General features: G+C 39.8%; 1 protein-coding gene across 1 annotated transcript in view; it reads left to right on the top strand.

Moving 5' to 3' along the window:
* Nucleotides 1-22,710, top strand: part of LOC134533766 (titin-like) — a 45,611-nt gene that overhangs the window by 5,092 nt on the left and 17,809 nt on the right. The window contains exons 3-6 of the mRNA XM_063371406.1: nucleotides 2,159-2,262; nucleotides 11,020-11,091; nucleotides 13,643-13,759; nucleotides 15,764-15,860. Of these exons, the coding sequence (XP_063227476.1) occupies nucleotides 2,159-2,262; nucleotides 11,020-11,091; nucleotides 13,643-13,759; nucleotides 15,764-15,860 (390 nt within the window). The remainder of the gene's footprint in view (nucleotides 1-2,158; nucleotides 2,263-11,019; nucleotides 11,092-13,642; nucleotides 13,760-15,763; nucleotides 15,861-22,710) is intronic.

The raw sequence follows: 22,710 nt of genomic DNA, 5'->3' as shown, positions 1-22,710 counted from the left end.
AAATACTAAACCATAAATTAAAAGATCTGCAAAACTCTGTTAAATTATTATGGCAACAAACCACCATCAGCTGTTCGATATTGACCTCAAGCAGCAGTGTCAACAACACAGAGAAAGCTGTGTCTGTGAAAGATAATGTCGTTAGTTTCAAAATTGGGGTGTTCCGTGCGTATAGGCAGTGGCTCGAAACGAAGTATGTTGGATTAAATTTCGTGTTTACAAATAGCACATGCAGGATGCATTAAGTGCGAAAATCAACAAAAAAATAATATTAATTTATGTAGCAAGACATCTGTATAAACTTCATTAATGCAGAAACTGTTATGTTAAAAGCAATGCTAGTAAAAGGAAAAGTAAACCTAGGTTTACCCAGGTTAACGTAGCATTATCAAAGTTTGTTCAGTTAAGTCCGAATAATCACGAAAATAAATTTGCATTCCGCGTTTACCCGTGTAAACTTAAGTAGATATATCCAACGCTGACTGGGTAATGTTATTGAAACCAAATGATTGATAACTTTAGTTGAATTTAATGAATTTAACGACCGACAAAACATTAATACATATTTAAAGTATTTTGAATGAGAAAATTTGCAATGAAATGTAATCAAAATTATAATTATGACAATAGTTCACAAAATGGCACTTCTACAAAATATTACTTATGATGTTATTAATAACCAAGACATTGATATTTATACCAGTAAGACTGACTGCCATGACACTTATTATTATAAATTTTTCCTGCAGCCTTAAATTTACACTGATTTTTAACACATTTTGTTTTATAATTACACCTTTTATAGCCTTGACCTGAAAGCGATTATTTTGTAAGAAGTCGTAAGATTTTTTTTGGACGACATATTTTCAATATTAATCAGTTTACCATGACAAACAGAAAAATCGTTCCCTGAGAACATTTCCTTAATAGTTCCATGTTCGTTAATGTATAGTTGAAAATACTGTTCGTCGTTTAAGTAAAAGCAATTCGATCCTTTCACAGACAATACCTCTTGAAACGTTTTATAGATTCGTTCAAGGAAAGCCGTGCGTGAAATCTGTTTGGCCGCCATTCTGTCATTGAGCGGCGTGGGGGATGTCGGAAGTCCTCGCGTTTTGTGCCACGTGCTCAAAGATGACGCAACACCTAACATTATCCAGTCAGCCTTGGGTAGACCCAGTTGTACCGTGCGGGTAAACGGATAATTCAAATTTATTTTTAGTGACTATTTGGACTTCACAGCACAAACTTGGATGACACTAAGTTAAGGTTTACTTTTCCTTCTAGCACTACCCGTAACAGTGTTTTCCGGCCCGAAGATCGGCTCACCCGCCCCCTCCCCTCCTATGTCTGCGCCCTTTCAGGGTAGAACAGGAGTCGTCTTACAGATCTTATTAATCCAGAGCCCAACATCTGAATAAGACTCGGAGAACAGGTCCCCTCCGCTCTGTCCGACTTGCGGACTGCCAACTGCCTACGCCAGTCAGTGGACAGAGTTCCACAGGAAGCTAGCCTCAGGTTTCCGCCGCCCGGCAGGCACAGACCCAAACAGTACGTACGGGGTCGTTACCAGAACGCCGAATTTAAAAATTGACCACAACGCCGACAGCTAGAAAACTGCTGTGTACCACAACGCCGAAATAACAACTGAATGCATTTGTGTGTGTTTCTTAAATGTACCTTAACGCCGAAATACCACAATCAAACCTAACCTTACCTAACCTAACCTAACCTAATCTAATCTAACTTAACATAGCATATCCTAGCCTAGCCTAGCCTAGCCTAACCTAACCTAGTCTAACCTAGTCTAACCTAACCTAACCTAACCTAACCTTTGTGGCAGTCCTGCAATGATATTTTTCGGCGTTAGTGTATTTCGGCGTTGTGGTCAATTTCGCATTTCGGCGTTATGGTATTTCGGCGTTGTGGTGCGTCCGCGTACGTACTGACTTCGGAAACTGGTGCCCACCAAGGTCTGCCACCAGACAGGCTTCAACCAACTAACTCGTCAATCCGGGTGTAGGAAAACCAGGACCGTGATGTGCGTACACAGTTGGAAGTGGCGGGTGATGGCCGAGCATTGAAAGCATCTGTGCGCAACCGTGCGGCGTGGAACCCTAGCCCGCAGCCCGCGCCTGCGGTGTTCCGTTTTGCGCAGTGGCGGACGTGTACTCCGAGTGGTGCGGACCGTGTATCGGCATGATCGGCATCCTCAGGAAGATCAAGCTGGAGATAGGCGGGGACCTGCTGGTGCTGGCCACGGTGAGACACACCTCCACGCCTCCTCCAATCACAACATGCATTTGTTTCCTACCCACGTTCCCGTGATTTCACCATAGATTTACGAAAATTTTAGTAAATCGTTAAATATCCATTTTAGCGTCTGATTCAAAAAAAATAAAAAAATAATAATAGATTTATGAAAGTGGTGCTTTTCAACGCTACATACCTTCCTCTAATTAAAGTCGGGTGAATATAACATTTATACCTACAAAAATAATTTCCAACAAAAGGACTGCGAACGGTTTTTGTACCTACCAAGTGTACCGAACATCAGAGAAAATGTCTACCGAAATCTGGCAACTGGAAATACGTTATTTTCATGATGGCTGCCAGTAACCTTCGAAGTCTTATAAATAGAGACCGGAAAAATTCGCGGGTTCAATGACCTTCAGGATATAATCCAATATCCATTACACACTCGGAAAATGCCAACTGTTCATTGGCTGCTGACTTGTGAGTCGTCTCGACCGGGTGGCCTGTGATTCGAAACGTCTATGAGTGAGGGTCTCTAATTGGCCCTCAGTCCTCCAGATTAACAGTGAACCAATGGCAGAAGCAGCTCTAAGGTATAATTATTTGAATTTTAGCATAACACGAAATGAATCCGCGAATTTCTCAGGTCTCTACTTTTAAATATATTATTTCTTAACGCTGAATAATATCCAATAAACTAATCAAACCAACAAATTTTGTCCATGGGATCAAATTATTACCAACAGTGAAGAACGCAGTTAAAATACTTGTTTTTATGTCATGCATTATGCACAGCAATCACTGTATATTTTCATTGTCATAACTAATTTAACTATTCTGTAAACATTACCATTTAAGGTATTATATATTTTTCAAAGTAAAATTTAAACTAGGTTATGAAAAGTTAAAGCAATGTGTTGGTATAAAAGTCAAAACTCCACTGTTGTTGTCACTTGCAAGATCCACATCGACACACAACCGAATGGAATTCCTTTTGTTCTGCAGCTACAACGATTACCACTGCACACAGTTTATAAGTAAAATGTATAATTTTCAGTAGTGTGTCCGGTGCAACTTCTTTTCACACATTACTGGTACAAGTTCATGAATCGTCAACAAGTTTTCACCCTAATCCTCAGGATTGATCTCGCTAGCCGTACACATCCATGCCACGGTGTCTAATCGTAAACTTTTAGACAGTGGAATTTTTTTGAAGACTCAGTTGGAGAAAGACGATCTCGATGGACGAACGAGTATGCTGTTACCATTTTCTTCGCAAGTTTCTGGCACCGCGAGGCTGCCAAAGAACTTGATGCAACCGAAAATAACAAACATCTGTTGTCTGCAAGTACTCACTTTTTCATCAAATTTCTTACCTGGCTAAGTGAATGCATTCGCATAGGTATAAATGACATGTATACCTTTTAAAATTTCTTCTAATACTGATTTTTTACCACTTCCATAGTTAAATATGTGAGGTGAAATCACATCCCTTAAATGAATGAATAAATAACACTGTATACGTAACTCTCTGACAAGAACACACTTCAAGATATTAATATGATACCCTTTGGGGGTTTATCTTTATTGATTGGATACTGGCGTGGTGTATTAGCGTCAGAATATTATGAATAACATGCAGTACTTGAAATAGTGTGTAGCATGTCTGCTACAGCTCTGGCCTGGATAAATGGTAGATTTTTTATATTTATTTTTTGGCTCCCCTGGTAATAGAAGTTATTTTGATTTACGTTTGTTATATTTGGTTTAACGTAAAAAAATATATGAAACTGTAATTTTTATTTAGTCTTCTTAATTTGTTAATTTTAATGGACTTTAGTTATTATATTGGTCTGGAAGGTTCGAGAGCATCATCGATTGTATCGCTCCGCGGCGAACGCACGTGGCGGAAGAGCTGTGTGTCTGACGTCAGCGGACATATGGAGTGGGTCTGACGTCAGGGGACGAGTGATCGGGGAGTCGGCCTGTGGGCCTAGCCGGTGGCGGACGTGTCGAAATAAAGCGGGTTGGGCGTGGTGATGCTTCCACTACGAAGCGATTATGAACGGCTTGCCCTTTAAAACGGTTGGGGAAGCCGTATACGTAGGACGTGAGGGAGCGATGAAGAGGGTGGTGAATATCGCGAGCATGTTTTAAGGAGGAAATACGTGCGTCGACGACACCTCCGAACCAGCATGACGGGAACTCGTCGCAGCAGAAAATCGCAACTACGGCAACGTCTAATGGTGATGGTTCGCCATCATTTTACGCTCGTGAGTAACTGAGTGTACCAGGTGACCGGACTTCTCGACGTGGAACGCAAGTAAGTGCCAGCCATGCCACCGCCCCATTGACCCTTTTTAGTCGCAGCAAGAAATGATAAAGTGTGGATTTTCCAAATTTAGTTAACTTACTACGCAATCTGATTGTTCAGCAGTTGGTTACATTCCGCGTGCAAAAAAACTATACTCGACAGACGTAGAAGTGAAAAGACCGTCAGCGTTAGACAATGACTTAAACTGTGAAAGGCCTTTTGTTTTAAGCCAAAATTTTGGAACTAGATAAATTTTTAAGATATTTATTGGGATGTTAATATGTGTTAATATGTTGTTACATTACGCTTATCAGATGCAAAAGTTTATCCTTTAATATTTATAGTTGTACTATGCCTGGCGCGTCAGAGGTTGTTTTTAATATGTTATATATATATATATATCTATAGTTAATATTTTTGTTGGGGTAATTATATTAATTCTTCGGAGCTCCGAAGTATAAGATCAGAGTATACCGTTGGTAGTAATTGTTGAATTATTTTGTGTATAGTTTAATATTAATACAGTATGTATTGGAAGTGGTTCGCGCCGATTTGTGAGAAATCCTTTTATGATATACTTATCTAACTATTAAATGGTGCCATATAAATATCCCTTTTTTTTATAACTTGCTGTCCCCTCTCACTGTTCATAATCTTACTAGTAGTGTTGTTGTGTCTGCTATCGGTTTGGATTCAAATATTTTTTTTTGGGGTTTTCCTGCGCTCGCGGTACGAGTCATTAGAGCCTTTTTACGGTGTGGTGAGGCGCGGGAGTTGTACGTGTTGGCTAGGGTCAGGGCCAAAACGTTACAAAGTGCGCCACTCTGCTTTGAGCAGTGACTGGAGGGCAGCAGGTGTAATGTTATTTCTTGTAGGGGTTATTGTGTTTGGAATAATAAGGGCTAGTATGGCAGTGAATGTGAGTTGGATTTTTAATTTGGAGCGCCCGGACTTGATAAACAACCTGGAAAAGGTGGGGATAACAGTGGAAGGACAGGAGGACATAGAATTCCTCCAGGTGACGTTTATGGAATACGTTTTGCATGGAGCTGACGGAAATGTTTCAGAGGGAGAGGTTAATAAAAGTGATCATTACTTGAATCAGAAATTGTTTTTCGAGGCGATAAAAAATATTCCCTACTTAAAATATAAAAATCCGGAGGACTTAATCCAGTTTTGCAGCGAGGTGGAAAAATTGCGGGAAATTAAAGAATGGGCCGGCGATAATAATATTTTGAAGAGACAAATTAAAAAAAAAAAATTAGCGGTCGCGAGTGGTATGGAATTTCAACTCGCAGACGGAAAAAATAAAATCTCTAAATTAAAGGCTTACTTACACATTAAAATTGGACCTTTTTCATGGGATCGCGAGTTTTGGGTAATACCTGATCTTATTAAGGAGGTAATTTTAGGAATGGATTTTTTGGTGGAAACTCGGGCGGTTATCGATTGTAATAAGAAGAAGTTGAGTTTCTCCTTTGAGCCAAAGGTGAGTGTGAGGTTAACCAAGAATAGGAGTAAGACAGAGGTAGTCTGTGGTGGAATGCAGGGGGCTGAGGGTAGGTTAGATCAAGAAGTGGTAGGTCGAATTCAAGAAATTATCGAGGAGTTTGGAGATGTGATCACTGATAAAGTAGGAAAGTGTGAAATAGATCCTTACTGTATTAAGCTAACGGATAACAAAGCAGTGAAGTGTGTACCATACCAGTGCCCCCCACCGAAGATGAAAGCCTTTAGACAGATAATACAGGATTTAATGGAGAAAGGAATTATTTGTGCGTCAAAATCTGTGTATGCGTCACCGGCCTTTTTGGTAAAGAAAAAAAAGGCAGGGGAATATCGTTTAGTCCTGGACTATCGCCTTTTGAATGAAAAAATTAGGCTAGATCCTTTCCCTTTACCTAAGATTGAGGTGTTATTCCAATATTTAGGCAAGGCCAAATATTTCACTATTTTGGATCTGAACGCGGCCTTTCACCAATGTGTGCTCGACCCTGAGAGCCAGCCGTATACTAGTTTTGTGACACCCTGGGGCCAATATGAGTGGAGAAGAGTACCTTTTGGTGTGAACTTTGGGGCGCAATGTTTATCCAGGATTTTAGGGAAAGTTTTACAAGAGTATCAATACAAGTTCTTACTTAGCTTTTTAGACGACATCTGTGTGTTTTCCGATTCCTTGGAAGAACATTTTCAGCATTTACGGAAAGTGCTGGAGAAACTACGAGAAGCTGGGTTTACGGTAAACCCGGAGAAGGTGTGTTGGGTAAAAAGGAAAATCAGTTTTTTAGGATTTATTGTGGGGGATGGATGCTTAGAGATGGATCCTGCGAAAATAGCTCCGATTGTTAATTATGGCCCACCTAAAAATCTGAAAGGGGTTATGCGCTTTTTGGGGATGCTGGGTTTTTTTAGCAGGTTCATACCCGATTATGCCACCTTGTGCGCCCCTTTAAATGAACTAAAAAAGAAGGGAGTAGCCTTTGTTTGGGGTGAAGCTCAGAATAAAGCTTTCCAGGAGTTAAAACGCGCCATTTCAAGCCCTCCGGTGTTGGCCCTTCCAAATTTTGATAAAAAATTTATTGTGCAAGTGGATGCGTCTAGTTTAGCCCTAGGGGCGGTTTTATTGCAAGAAGGAGAGAGGGGTTTACAACCTGTTATGTTTGCTAGTAGGACGCTCAATAAACATGAAAAAGGTTATAGTGTATATGAGAAAGAGGCCCTCGCTTGCATCTATGCCTTAGAAAGATTTGAGTGTTATTTAGAACACGATGAATTTGAACTACATACGGACAACCAGGCCCTAACTTGGCTCTTTACTCATCCTAAGCAGCTTGGGAAGATTGGGCGGTGGGTGATGAGATTAAGTCGTTTCAGATTTAAGATTCGTCACATCAAAGGGCAGGAAAATAAAGTGGCCGATGCTTTGTCGCGCATGTATAATCCCGAAGAGCATGTTGTAGAAAATGAGGACCAATCAGACGAGAGCGAATGTGAAGAGGAGGACGGGGTGGAAGTTAAAGAATATTTAAATGTTTTAGGAGACTTTCCCGAAAGTTCTATAGGTATAGAGGAATGGCAGGAGATGGATTGTGCCGTCAGAAATATTCGTAGTAAAGTAGGGGGAAAGGGGTATGAAAATTTCCAACTTTTTAAAGGAATTCTATATTGGGTGAAAGATGGGGTAAAAAAGGTATATGTCCCTGAGGGCTTGACAAGTGTGCTTTTAAGATATTTTCATGATTCTTGTGTAGGAGCCCATGGTGGAAGTGAGAAAACAGAGGAAAGATTAAAGGGGAAGTTTTATTGGCCCACCCTAAAAAAGGATGTGGATGAGTATGTTAAGCAATGTCATTTGTGTCAAGTGTGTAAACAACCCCGCAATAGTAAGGTGGGAAAATACTCGGTGGAGAAGATCGAGAGACCGTGGGAAAGAGCATTTATTGATGTTTTTGGGCCCTTACCACGCACCATGCGAGGAAATAACTGTTTGTTAGTATTAGTAGACGGGTTTAGTAAGTTTTGTATAATGATGGCTTTGCGGGACATGAAGAGTGTGCAGGTGGTACGGGCATTGGTGGATAAAGTTTGGAGTTTGTATGGGGGTCCGGAGCTACTGGTTTCCGATAATGCCACTTATTTTATGAGTACCATGTTCCAACAAATGTGTTTCCGATGGGGGGTGAAACATATTACTACGAGCCCTTATTATCCCAAACCCAATTTAGTTGAGAGAGTAAACAAGAATATTAAGGTAGCCTTAAGCATTTTTCACCAAAAAGACCCCCGCCACTGGGATGATTCGGTGCCTTATCTGAACTTGGCTTTTAACAGTAGCAAACACAGTGGAACAGGTTTTACTCCTGGAGAAATTTTTTTGGGTCGAGAACTCTGTCACCCCCTATTAAATGTTTGGGGGATCAATCCGGAATGTTTAGAGGTACATAGTCCTAGACGACTGGAAAATATGTGGAATGAAGTTGCTATCAATTTGGACAAAGCTAGGAATAAGATCTGCTCGCAGTATAACAAAGATCGTATTCCTAATCCTTATCAGATAGGTGAAAAGGTTTTGTGCAGACAATATATACTTAGTAATAAAAAGGATTTTATTTCTGGGAAACTTCAGCACGCTTTTGCGGGGCCCTTTGAAATAACTAGATTTCTAGGTCCAGTCACGGTTTTGCTACGAGATGTTAAGAATGTGTATAAAGTTAAGAAGGCGCATGTTTCGCAGTTAAAAAAATATATTATTCCAGGTGGATAATGAGTTGGGTAGGTTAAGAGTGGAATGATTTTTTTTGTTATGGTATTTGATTTATTTTTAAGTACTGTCGGTTATAGCGGTTAGTCTTTGTACCTTTGTTAATTGTTGGTGCTATCTTGTCAATACTTTGTTCCTTTGTTAGGTGACTTTGTGTAGTTTTCTCTCCTTTTTATCTTTATTCTTGTTCTTACTTGCCCTATTAATTGTACTTTAATTGTTACCTTTTATTGTTAGGCTATTCGGTCCTAGGATGATTACCGCTAAAACGATAATGGTTTGGATAAAACCTTTTCTTTAATTGCTTCAACAATGGTTTTTTTTGAGCGGGGTGATTTGTAGCATGTCTGCTACAGCTCTGGCCTGGATAAATGGTAGATTTTTTATATTTATTTTTTGGCTCCCCTGGTAATAGAAGTTATTTTGATTTACGTTTGTTATATTTGGTTTAACGTAAAAAAATATATGAAACTGTAATTTTTATTTAGTCTTCTTAATTTGTTAATTTTAATGGACTTTAGTTATTATATTGGTCTGGAAGGTTCGAGAGCATCATCGATTGTATCGCTCCGCGGCGAACGCACGTGGCGGAAGAGCTGTGTGTCTGACGTCAGCGGACATATGGAGTGGGTCTGACGTCAGGGGACGAGTGATCGGGGAGTCGGCCTGTGGGCCTAGCCGGTGGCGGACGTGTCGAAATAAAGCGGGTTGGGCGTGGTGATGCTTCCACTACGAAGCGATTATGAACGGCTTGCCCTTTAAAACGGTTGGGGAAGCCGTATACGCAAGACGTGAGGGAGCGATGAAGAGGGTGGTGAATATCGCGAGCATGTTTTAAGGAGGAAATACGTGCGTCGACGACACCTCCGAACCAGCATGACGGGAATTCGTCGCAGCAGAAAATCGCAACTACGGCAACGTCTAATGGTGATGGTTCGCCATCATTTTACGCTCGTGAGTAACTGAGTGTACCAGGTGACCGGACTTCTCGAGGTGGAACGCAAGTAAGTGCCAGCCATGCCACCGCCCCATTGACCCTTTTTTTTAATCACAGCAAGAAATGATAAAGTGTGGATTTTCCAAATTTAATTAACTTACTACGCAATCTGATTGTTCAGCAGTTGGTTACATTCCGCGTGCAAAAAAACTATACTCGACAGACGTAGAAGTGAAAAGACCGTCAGCGTTAGACAATGACTTAAACTGTGAAAGGCCTTTTGTTTTAAGCCAAAATTTTGGAACTAGATAAATTTTTAAGATATTTATTGGGATGTTAATATGTGTTAATATGTTGTTACATTACGCTTATCAGATGCAAAAGTTTATCCTTTAATATTTATAGTTGTACTATGCCTGGCGCGTCAGAGGTTGTTTTTAATATGTTATATATATATATATATCTATAGTTAATATTTTTGTTGGGGTAATTATATTAATTCTTCGGAGCTCCGAAGTATAAGATCAGAGTATACCGTTGGTAGTAATTGTTGAATTATTTTGTGTATAGTTTAATATTAATACAGTATGTATTGGAAGTGGTTCGCGCCGATTTGTGAGAAATCCTTTTATGATATACTTATCTAACTATTAAATGGTGCCATATAAATATCCCTTTTTTTTTATAACTTGCTGTCCCCTCTCACTGTTCATAATCTTACTAGTAGTGTTGTTGTGTCTGCTATCGGTTTGGATTCAAATATTTTTTTTTGGGGTTTTCCTGCGCTCGCGGTACGAGTCATTAGAGCCTTTTTACGGTGTGGTGAGGCGCGGGAGTTGTACGTGTTGGCTAGGGTCAGGGCCAAAACGTTACAAGTGGTGGCATAACAGAAACACACACACAGTTAACATGGCGCTATCGATGTAGTGACGTGGATGCACCAAAACACTGATGAGAGCTTCGCAAATCAATAAAATATATAAAAAATCGGTCTATATTATTTTAAAAACACAATAGTTAGTAGAATTAAAAAAAATTGTTTTGGTAGGTTTTGGATAATTTTTATAGATCATCATATGAACACAGAATTATTTCAAGGAAAATATTATGTATCTTATTCGTCTGTCCGAGATGTCACTGCCACGCAGATGAGTCGAGCTCACAAGTGCTTGCAGACGCATTCTAACCAGTTTAGAAACCTTCAGAAGTCACAACTTGGTCACGTGTTGATGCATTAATGTTACGTTTCAGGTGAAGTCCGATGCGATCGAAGACCTGGCAAGATTCCGAGGCAAGAGCGAGCCAACATGGATGTTCATATCGGTAACCTCAAGCATTCTTAATTATTTAAGTGGCACTTCTTTGGGCGTGACAGGGAGTAAAATTTCAAGGCCGAATTTTAATGCAAGTTTTCAGGCGGTTGGAACCCGCCTGCGCCTGACGCCACAAGACTCGGGCAGAGGGTAACACAACTGGGTTTGAGGTTAATATGCACCGAATAACTGGCCATCTTCGCAAGAAAGTTCGTATTATTTTAATTACTTGTGTAAATCAGTATTGTCATACAGTTTTAGGCCTATATGAGTATTGTTTTAGCTGTGTAACTTAAATAATTTTTTTCTGGTATAATGCTTTTAAAGCTTTAGTTTGACAGAGTATTTATTTGTCACGTATTATTATTTGATTAACTAAATCACACGCCGTATTGTAAAATTATGAGCCCACCAGCGTGTAAATATGTTGAGCCCAACTAAAAAGAAGCTAGTTAAAACAAGGTCCAAACAAATTCTGTACGTAGAATATTAAATGACTACGTGGCAATATGGTTATAATGTAAAGAATTACTATGAGGAAGGACCGTGCCGTTTAGTTTTCGCGTCGCGGAGCGGCGGACATGTCACTCATTGTTCATTCATTCGACGGTAGAACATGCCTATCAATGCCTATGAATACATTGCGATATGTCTATGTAGCCTATTGGTAAAATCTGTTGCACTATAACTTAATGATAAGGTTATATTTGCAGGATTACAAAATCAGTCTAGAAAATGCTCGACTACATCTAATCTTTTACATTATATAAAATGAAATTAAAAAATAATTTATTATAATCAATCCTAGATTTGATATTTACTAACATTTTTTTATTGTTTCAGTATTTCAACAGTGAGTAATATTTATTGTTAAAAATCAATATTTATTGATCAATAATTATTGAAACCGTAGCAGTTATTTTTAAATGAGTACCATTTTTTAAAATTCATATTTATGTAGAAAATTTGTCTTTCTCTTTCTTTTTCTCTCTCTGCTGTTTTACCCCTTACGATATACTTATGAGTTGAGGTTTGAATTGCCAAAGAAGTTTCACTTCTATCGCGGGTACTCAGTTACACGCGTTCTTTTTTTCTTTTTAATCTGTAATGTTTAATGGCTGATCCAGCGTTTCGAAACGCGTACCCCGGCGGAATGCCTAGAGACCGACCCAGGAAGGAAATTATTAAGGTGCGTACACTGTAACAAATTGTGATTAGAGCGTATAGGCTTTGGCCTGAGACGCACTTATGCTGGAATCACAATGCCCCGACGGCCCCGACTCGACAGGCCCGACAAGTTCAACAGCCAATGAAATACAAGCTCGCCGTGACGTCAGCCCGACAAAATACGCACCCCGACGGCCCGTAAGGATTAGATTCTACTTCTAATTTCGTCGTGACGGGCTGCCCGACAGAAAAGAAAACGGCAACGGAAAGTAAACAGTACAGAACAAAATTTCAAAAATATTTACCTACTTGGTAAATCTTTTTGCTGAAAAGTGAAATTTAGTTTTACGTGTGGCGAATTGAAAAATTTGTAGCTAGCCTTAGTCTGTTTGTATAAAAATAAACAGATATAATCGTGTTTATGGTTAAATATGTTATTTTAGAATCCATATTTTAACATTTCGTTTCTTTTTAATTCTTCGCACAGCTAACATCAGGAGTATTTTTCTGTCCCTCACTGACATATCTTTATCTTGTTTCCTTGTAACTATAATAAACTACTCATAGTTTTACGAATCAACTTAACCTTACTTCGTATCGCAGACGACTAAATATTTTTTGCACTTCAACTGTCAATAATAAATAAAAGAGCTTACTTTGTTTTTAGCGCATTCTATAATGCATTTTAATTGAAGTATTTAGCTTGGCTCGATTTGCAGAAGGCCAAATTGTAAATCGTCGGGTTATTTTTGTCATGGTATTGTGACCCTACGCTTTTAAATCTGTCGTGCTGAGAATCTGCACGACAGTGTGTCGGGCCTGTCGTGTCGGACCCGTCGGGGCATTGTGATTCCAGCTTTAGAGTCTTCCCTACCCAGACCCCTCTCCAGAACACTCATAGCTTTAAGTTATGTTAGGAAAAAAAACGCATTAAAACTCGGCTTTGAAATGTTTCTTCCATTGCGCCCGAAGAAGTGTGATCATTTCGGCTGCACGGAGCAGAGATTAGAGAAAGTTACAGAAGGAGCATAAACACAGTTTGTAGGTATCTCTGCTGAAGCCAGGGGACGTAAGGGGGAAGCAGGTCACCGCCATATTGTGCAATGAAGAAAATCGCATTTTCTCATAAGTGATGTATGTATGGTGGTGGAAAAGTGCACGAATATTAAACAAATAATGACTGTTGACTCTAGACAAATGATTGTGCACAAGAGTATGTAGTAAAATACATTTCTATGTACTATATAAGCAAATGACCGCCATATTCTTACGTGAACAAACTGGCCACAGTGCTCTGAGCTTATGCTCCATCTGTAACTTTCTCTAATCTCTGGCACGGAGTGAGTGTGCGGGAAGGACGGGGTGGCTAAGGGGGCGCGCGGGTGTGTCGGCAGGGCGGCAGGATGGCCAACCTGATGTTCGGCGCGAACGCCCCGCGGCTCGGCAGGATGATCATCGCCGAGCTGGAGAACGAGAAGCGGGCCCAGGCCGGCGAGAAGCCGCGCGAGACGGTCTGTGCAGCTTCCTCGAGTCCTCCACGGCACCCCTATTCCATCCGTCCGCCAGGACATTCCCCCAAATAAGTGCCGCCAAACTATCCACGTTTTCTCTCTCTTGGAGATTCATATAGACGTTGTTTGCTGTTATAAATCATTCGGGAATAATTCAGAGTCGTGATAAAGTTGTTTGGACAGGAGTTTTAAGAACCGTAATCTGAACGACATGCAGAAAACACCACACGGCCTGTGTTCTGGTAACAGTTGACTGCCGCGGCCCAAAACCATGGACATAATTGGAGACCGGAAAAATTCGCGGGTTCAATGACCTCCAGGATAGACTCCACGATCCTCTACACATTCGGGCAAATGCCACCTGTACATTGGCTACTGACTTGTGAGAGGTCTCGACTGGATTGCCTGTGACTCGACACTTCTATGAGTGAGGGTCTCTAATTTGCCCACAGTCCTCCAGATTAATTGTGAACCAATGGCAGAAGCAGCATTAAGGTATAATTATTTGAATTTTAGCATAACATGAAATGAATCCGCGAATTTTTCAGGTCCCTAGACATAATCCATCCGTCCGTCAAAAGTTAGAGTTTGCCCATCTTTTGACGGACGTACGGACGGATGGGATTCAATTGGCTGCAGGTCTCATGACCGACGGACGGAGGCGACGGGCTATTGTAATTCCGCCTTCGATCTCCTCCACAGCTATTGGCAGGGGTGTTTACTGGATATGGAGGGTACGGTCACTAATTTTTTTAGGACCTCTCCACGGGTACCAGGATATTCATAAAATTTACAAGTTATTATTTTTTTAAATTTCTACATGATAATTGTTATATTATAATTCATTGAAAAAAATCTTTCTATTTGAGTTTTATCTGAAATATTTTGAATAAATTTTTGTCTTTGTGTTGTTTGTATTGCATGTTGTTTTCGTCCCGAAAAAAACTAATGGTGTCGGAAATTTTTTCAACACGTGGCGAAATAGCGTTTACAATTTCTTTGTTAATATAACCAAACTTTTTTGAATCTATGTGAGATGAATAATTTTTGGAAGAACTATGAGTACCAATAGAAGTTTAAAATGCTGTGAAAAAAAAAATGCAATGAATTTTATTCTGCTGTGGAAGTTGGTCCCCAGATTTCTAAATTTACAACAGACGTACGGTAGTAAGTATGAATACTCACATACTTGCTAGTAGTATACTTTGGTACATCTGTACTCTGGGTCCTGAGTCCGGATTGTTGATTGTCGACCACTATCTTGGATTGCGTAGTTACGGTGGCCATCTTGGATGATGACGTCATCGTCGAACTTTTCGTTACGGTCGCTTTATTGGATTATGACATCATGGCGGCAATCTTAGACGACCTTGACCTTGACCTTGAACTTGGCCTTATACTTTGACCTTGGCCTTGACCTTCCCTTAATATCTTGCACCAAATTGCCCATTATTTGGTAGAATTTTAAGAATTTTAACCAGTTACATTATGTTGTAGGCACACTTTTTTTATTAGTTATTTTTCTCCAATTCACACTCAACAATCATGATTTTATTTTTCCTAGGCGTTAGTAGTTCTAGTAGTTAAAATGATGAAAAGTACAACTGTTGGCAAACTACAACAAAATATGCATTAGAGGGGTTCGTTTATCCCCACTTAAAAGGTTTCTGCTTAATGTTACCGACTGCAATTAGAAATTGAATATTTTCTAAGAAAGCGTAATTTCGTGTTACATAATGCACATATGTATGAATTAAGTAATGTTCGTCAACAGTGCGATACAAGCAAGCCATATAAAATAACATACTTGAAATATTCCAGATATTTGGCCATTTACGTGTTTAATGAAACATATTTTTAATTTACTGTACAAACCTATAACTAATTGAAATAAACTTATAACAGGAAAATTATGTAAAAAATCGACATACAATATTTTCAGTCCAGCAATCATTCTGGGGACCCGAAAATAATTTGCTAATTCAATTATTTTCTGGTATTTAGATGCCTTTCGATCAGCTGACACCGGAGGAGAAGGAGCGAGAAGAAAAGAAAGAAAAGAAGAGACTAGAAGCATTGGCGAAAGAAGAGGCTGAAAAAGGTGAGAATTATACTTAGCTAATTATTTATAAGTCTTTGAAGAAGTCGGTGTTTAAAAAAAAAGCAGGAATTATGATTCGCTTCAGTAATGTCGTGATTATGTCCGTGATATAAATTAAATTCCTAATTTAACAGTGATCAATGGCTTGTTAATAGTTTCACAAAATCAGTTAATGTATATTTAGTGGTTTTAATAAATTCAAAGCCAATTTTTCTACAACTCTTGCATAAAATGAAAGCTTGTAAACATATGGTATCTCTAAAGTTTGGAAATGGTCGTTTGTATGTGGGACAATTATTCTGATTTATGGTTTGATTTACAAATCTCTAAAGATATGGTTTTATCAAACCATAAAAAACCAAATTTTTTCCGAATGTTTAGAAAAAAAATTTTTGTACATTTATGAGTGGTATCCCCAAAGTAAAGTGTCTTGAGATAAAGAGTACATACAAACGGTTGATTTGAAATTTTATACCACATTATTACAATCTATCAGTTCATGCTTAGAGTTGGAAATAAATTGGCATTTGGGGTTCTTAAAACCATTAAACAAAAACTAATTGAATTGACCAATACATCAATGTAATATCAAAAGGAATTAGTTTATTGTTAGTCAAAGTTAAATATTTTTTAAATTACAAAAATTATGCAAGCAAAAAATTAAAGGCACTACCTACCTCCTTAAGTACCTAATGAATACAATTTTTTGAAGTTTATGGTATAGAAAAATTCCCTTCTAATAATTCCCCAACTACAAAATCAATTTAGAGGCGCGTGCATTTCTTGAAAACATTTCGTGTTGTGAGAATAAAGAACTTTTACCGTAGCCATTTTTAGGAGAATCGTGGACGTTCAGATGTGCGATGGCCGCGTTCTCATTGGTCCAGTCGAGTGCCACCGAATCTAAACAATAGTTGAATATTATCTTTAAAAGATTTGTGCAATGGGAGCGCATGACTTGATGTAAGTTTCTCAGTCGCACCTGTGTTTCCGTACCATGTGCGTCTCTGCCTGAGGACGGGAGCAGACATCAGTTCCCAAAACGTCGCTTGTTTCTGTTTTGGTAAAACTATTGTATTTTTTTGTCTTTTCGTTTTGTCGTGTTTTTGTCTCGTTTCAACTGTTGTGCTGAATTATTTTGGTTTCAATATTTTTGTGTTGTCATCATTTGTGTGTTTTTTTGTTCACTTGGTACTTTTTTCTTTGTTTTTTCTTTGTTTGTTGACCATATTTCCGTTCGGAATATTTTGTGGTGTTTATATTCTTGTTGACAACAGCAATTGTTTGCTTAATTTTGTGTGTTTTTTGTCTTTCTTGTGTATTTTTATTTGTTAGTTTTTCTTCAACAGAAAAAGTTCTTAGCAAAGGCGTATGTCCAAAAACTTACATCAAGTCAATAGTTGAACAGTTGCAACAAACGTTAACGTAATGTGTCATAGCTTAAAAAAAATGCGAGCGAGTCTCTCAATACTCGCCAGTGATGAGTGAATTTTAAGCTCGGGAACGAGCAAATTATTGTGTTCTCATGTTGCAAATACAGTTATTATTCGAAACTCGGTCCTCGGACACGAATTTTTTTTTAGCGTATAATTCTTAAAAACAATTCCGAGCATGACAAATATACGAAAAATGTTTTATCAACTACATTTCTGGAAGCGAATCACGAGTTGTTTCCGCACCCAACGTTAGAATTCGCCGCCGGAGCAGTTACGTCGACTATAAAATTGTTACCGTTTCACGCGAACGTGGCGCGAATCGGTAACTGTCTCGCTTTAGTTAGGGTTTAATCGTTTTTTGTATTCCCATATAAAATTGGACCCGTTTCCGATGCCAAAAGTAGAAGTAATATTGCAGTACTTGAACCACGCCAAGTATTTTACTATTTTAGATCTGAACGCAGCGTTTCACCAATGCGTGATGAAGCTGGAAAGTCAGCAATACACTGCATTTGTTACCCCGTGGGGACAATATTATGTATTTATTACTAGATAATATTTTTTGTATTTACAATATTAGCTTTTGGTAGTTGGTTATTTAGCAGGAATGAGCCATGATCCATATTATAACTATTTTGCACAATAAATAAGACAGTATGTTTCCATTTCTACTCTATTATTTTTGCCTTCAGCACGCACCGCTGGTAAAGAGGGGGGTTGGATTACTGGCAGTACAGGTTATGATGTTTTTGATATCGTTGATGAAATTATATTTGCCCCTCTCTTGGCGAGCGTGTGCATGGTTGTCAGCCCTGGTCTTGAACGTAGAGGCCAACCGGTGACAAAATCATTCGATTTGCAGAGCAAAATTTAAAACAATATAATGAAACGGTTCCACTAAAAGCAAAAAAGACTTGAAAAAATACTAAATCTTTATGAAAGCTGCTTTTCTGTTCGCGTCTATGTGATCGTGCCATAGTTGTTTCCTATCCACGTGCACACCTAGAGGAATTTGCTCACTGAATAGTGTTAGTCGTGGCCTGTCATCGAGTGGCGAAAGAAGTTTACGTGTAAACACTAGAGCTTCTGATTTAGTAGGGTTTACCTTAATTCATCATTTTGTGCACCACTTTTCTATCTAATTTAAACGGGTTTGCAATATGTCTGTTGTGAGTTCCAAAATATAAGATCAGTAGTATATAATAGCCGGAGCTGGGAATGGCTTCTGGCTGAGGTGCCGAGGTGCCGACCGCCATATTGGATTGTGACGTCACGGCGGCCATCTTGGATGGTTGTGACCTTGACCTTTGACCTTGACCCCGGCGGCCATTTTGGATCCGCCATCTTGGATCCGCCATTTTGGATGACGTAATTGTGTGTTCTCGAAAATTCCGGCGATGTGTTTTCCGCCATATTGGATGATGACGTCACCATTGCAGTTTTTCGTTACGGTCGCCATCTTTAACTTTTTTATTTATTATCCGATTTTAATGAAATTTTTTTAAAAAATTATAAAAAAAAAATTTTAATAAAATATTTATAAAAAATATACTTTTACGACACGGAGTTCGGAGTCCTCGGTTCGAACCCGACGAGTGCAAAAAAAAAATTAAAAATGGCGACAGGCTCCTTCCTCAATGGTGGCTGCAGGCAGACTGACTCCCACCACTTTTCTTAAAGCATATATATCGTCACCTAGTATGACGTCATGTCCGCCATCTTGTCTTCTTTGCTGGAGACCACCATCTTGTTTTCGTCGGTGAGAGTGCGCTGACGCCATGTTAGTTTAGTTCTTATCCGCTAGAGTGCAGTAATAATTTATTACTGTGACACCCGCCATCTTAAAATTTGGCCGCCATCTTGAAAATCCGTAATTATTTAGCTAGAAATTCGGGAAAAGTTCCAAAATTCATTAAATAAATTGACAATAAATATACTGATTGAATAGATCGACTAAGGTTCTTGGTTCGATCCCTGGTCGAAAAAAAAAAACTTTAATATTTTAAAAAAGTACCACAAAAGTGACAGGTTTGAAAAAATAAAAACACCGCAAGTTCTTTTAAAAAAACTTTTATTACATACATACTACACTACTACAAGTACAAAAAAAATACACAGACAAATTACTAAAGTTTTGTGGATTTCTCGACGTCTGCATCTGCCACCCACGAATTAAAGCGAGGTGGAAAGCCCCACCACTTGCCGTAGGACAGTCCATTTCTTCGTTTTATAATCTTCTCCACCAAGTACGTATCGGGAAACAACGTAGGCTGAATCTCTTCGGCATAGAAGCCGCCATGGATAGGTTTGTGGTCCTAGGCTCTGATTCACGAACATGTGTCACACGGAAAAGTTCGGGACTCCAGTTCGCAGTGAAACCTTTCTCGAAGATACCTTTCTGCTTGGAGATTCGCACAATGTCGCCGACGTTAGCTTTACGCTTTCGTGGATCTTTCTTCTTCGTGTTGGAAAACACTGTTTGAAGCAGGCGATTGTCCTTTACGTCCTTTGGCTTAATTTTCGTGGTAGAATGCACAGTGGAATTATACTCGCTTATTAGTTTCGGCAAGATGTCAAGCCACTTGTAATTTCCGTTAGCCGTGAACTGTCGCCACATCTTGGAACGAAAAGTTCTGTTAAACCTTTCGACAACGGAGGCTTTGACGTTACTAAATGTAGAGTAGTGTTTGATGCCATACTTCTTCATCAAAGCCTTGAAGGTCGCATTGTAGAATTATTTCCCGAGGTCCGTTTGCAGGTGCGACGGTACACGTCCATTCGCAAAATATTGTTCATGGCCTTGGCTACGTCAGTTGCAGTCTTTGATTTGACAGGTCTAGCCCAAGCGAACTTGCTATAAACATCGATGACTGTCAACATGTACTTGAAACCTTTATTCAATCGGGAATACGGTATCATCTCAACAAGGTCCGCCTGGAATAAATCGTCAATTCCACGAACTATGACTTTGCGACGAAGGTATTTCCGTCTAGCAGGAGCATGAAGTTCGCGAGCGATTCCGGTTCGACTCATTGTATGTAGCCGGCTTCCCTCAGTTCTTCAAGTATGGAGACTATTTCGTTGATGTGCGAATAGTTTCCTACACTAAGCGAAGCATGTAGAATTCTAAGGCGATCAACTAATTCATTAGGGTCGTCCTAATATACATAGTCAAATATCTGACCACTTTCTAGCTTTTTTAAACCTTCACCATGTATTGTTAGTTCACTGAAGAGATTAGCGAGAATGTCGATTTTTTCATGATCTACGTCTTTATATACACCACTATCTGGATCGTTATCGCGAAAATGTGCATTGGTTAGCTCTAGCAGTTTTTTGTACTCTTGTAAGTCTTTGTGAGAATATCCTTTAGGCTCCCTGCGAAACAGCAATTCGTACAGACCCGGAGTCCCGCGTGTTTTGAACGCTTCTACGCGCACGATATTTCCTGGTAGAAAGTCTATTTATTTAGCACCGAGGAACCACTTATTATGTTTTCGGTACACTCCGTAGGTCGTGTCATTATTCCGGCTCGTAAACGATATCAGGTATGGTCGGACCATTGCATTAACTTGATGTCCCTTTTTCGGTATTTTTTTCTTGTGCATGGACTCTGTACTTGTTAAGTCCTCTTCTTCTCGATCTGGTTCATACTTTCTCTTCTTTACAGTTGGCATTTCATCTTCAACTTCTGTCTTCACAATGATGGCTGGTTCTTCCTTGTTTTTAAGTTCGTCGAGGCGACTAGTGATTGGTTTAAATATCTCCTCATTTTCCATCCCACGTGCAAGTCTGGTTCGTCTAGCAAGTAAATATTTTTCGCGAACAGACTGTATAGCTCGATGAAGGTCACTGGCCAGGTCCGACATTGTACTGGCTGAAAACTTATTGCAAGACCTCCTTTTATACTTTTTTATTCGTTCGCAGAAACTTCTTTCTTGTGTTTGGTCAAATCTGAATTTGTTGACAAGTGAGATAGTGATGCTTTCAGACTACTTTGAAAAGTCCTCAGATCGTCACGTCTTTGTGCATTCGATACTTCGATCATGTCGCGAATGCGAGAATCCGAAGCTTCCACGCGCTGGTCTATGGCTACGAGGTACTCAAGTAATTCCTTTTTCACCCCGTCTACTTTTTGAGCCAGTAGCGAAATGTATTTGCGGATAACGTCGTCATGAGACTTGAGAGCAGTACGTAAGTCTCGACTGCTACGACCGAATTTCGAAATGCTATGACTCATGTTTGGCGATAAACTGATCGAAACCTCGTCTGTACCTGCCCTTATATAGAGGCCAGTCTTTGACTCTAACTAGGAATCCGTGTTCTTCTTTCCAACACAAGGAGCACATGTCTTTGAATTCCTGGAATGTCATGTCAGTGTTTACGTGATCATCATAAGCGTGGCGTAAATTAAGTTCGTCCATGCGAAACAAAACTATGACATTTGCTTTGCTTGGAGGTACAACATCGGTATTATCGCTAAACGGAAAATACTCCAGACCATCCACCGAGCGTAGAACAGTTGCTAGGCGCTGGTACTTTGGCTGTTGCAACGACTTGGAATACAAGTAAACGTTCTCGAACCGAAGACCGTTTGGCTCCTCCAGTAAACTCAGTAAAACACACGTCTTGCCACAGTTTGACGGACCCGCCATTATGCAACATACGGCGGAAGGCAACAGTAAGCCATGTCGTGATTCACGCGCACTAAATACATCGTCTTGCGTAATGCGTACGGGCAAACACACGTCTTGCTTGACGACCTGCATTGTACTAAAGTAATTGTATAAAATCAAACACATTTATACTTTCTGGTCAGTTGTGCGTAATGACTCGAAGAGGTAAGAACAAAAAACACATCGGTGCAGGACTCGTGAACTCGCTGATAAACAATCTACCATTCGAGCTACACATTCCCGGCTACAGATTCTGCGGCCCCGGCACTAAACTAGCGAAAAGGTTAGCTCGCGGTGACGTGGGCATTAATTCTCTCGACGAAAAGTGCAAGCAGCACGATATCGCATATTCATTAAGCAAGGATCTGGAATCCAGGCACCGGGCCGACGAGATATTGGCACAGGAAGCCGAGGAAATAAGTAAATCGTCGAACGCGGGACTAGGAGAGAAAATCGCAGCGTGGGGCGTTTCCAAAATCATGAAGGCAAAGACGAAATTAGGACTGGGTGCTCGTCGAACCAGCTCCATCACGTCAAAGACTAACTCACGCAAGACCAAACGCAAGACTGGTGCAGGCGTGCAAAAAGCCAAGCAAAAACTACAGACTCTCGACAAGAAGATTATAGGAGGATTTCTTCCTTTGCTTTTGCCTGCATTGGGTGCTCTCGGTGGCCTCATCGGTGCAACGAGCGGTATAGTGCGGGCAGTCAACACTTCGAAGAATGAGCGCAAGCAGT

This window comes from Bacillus rossius, chromosome 7, assembly GCF_032445375.1.
Source record: "Bacillus rossius redtenbacheri isolate Brsri chromosome 7, Brsri_v3, whole genome shotgun sequence".
Lineage (NCBI taxonomy): Eukaryota > Metazoa > Arthropoda > Insecta > Phasmatodea > Bacillidae > Bacillus > Bacillus rossius.
The sequence above is the reverse complement of the archived record's forward strand: the minus strand, read 5'-3'. Positions and strand labels throughout refer to the sequence as shown.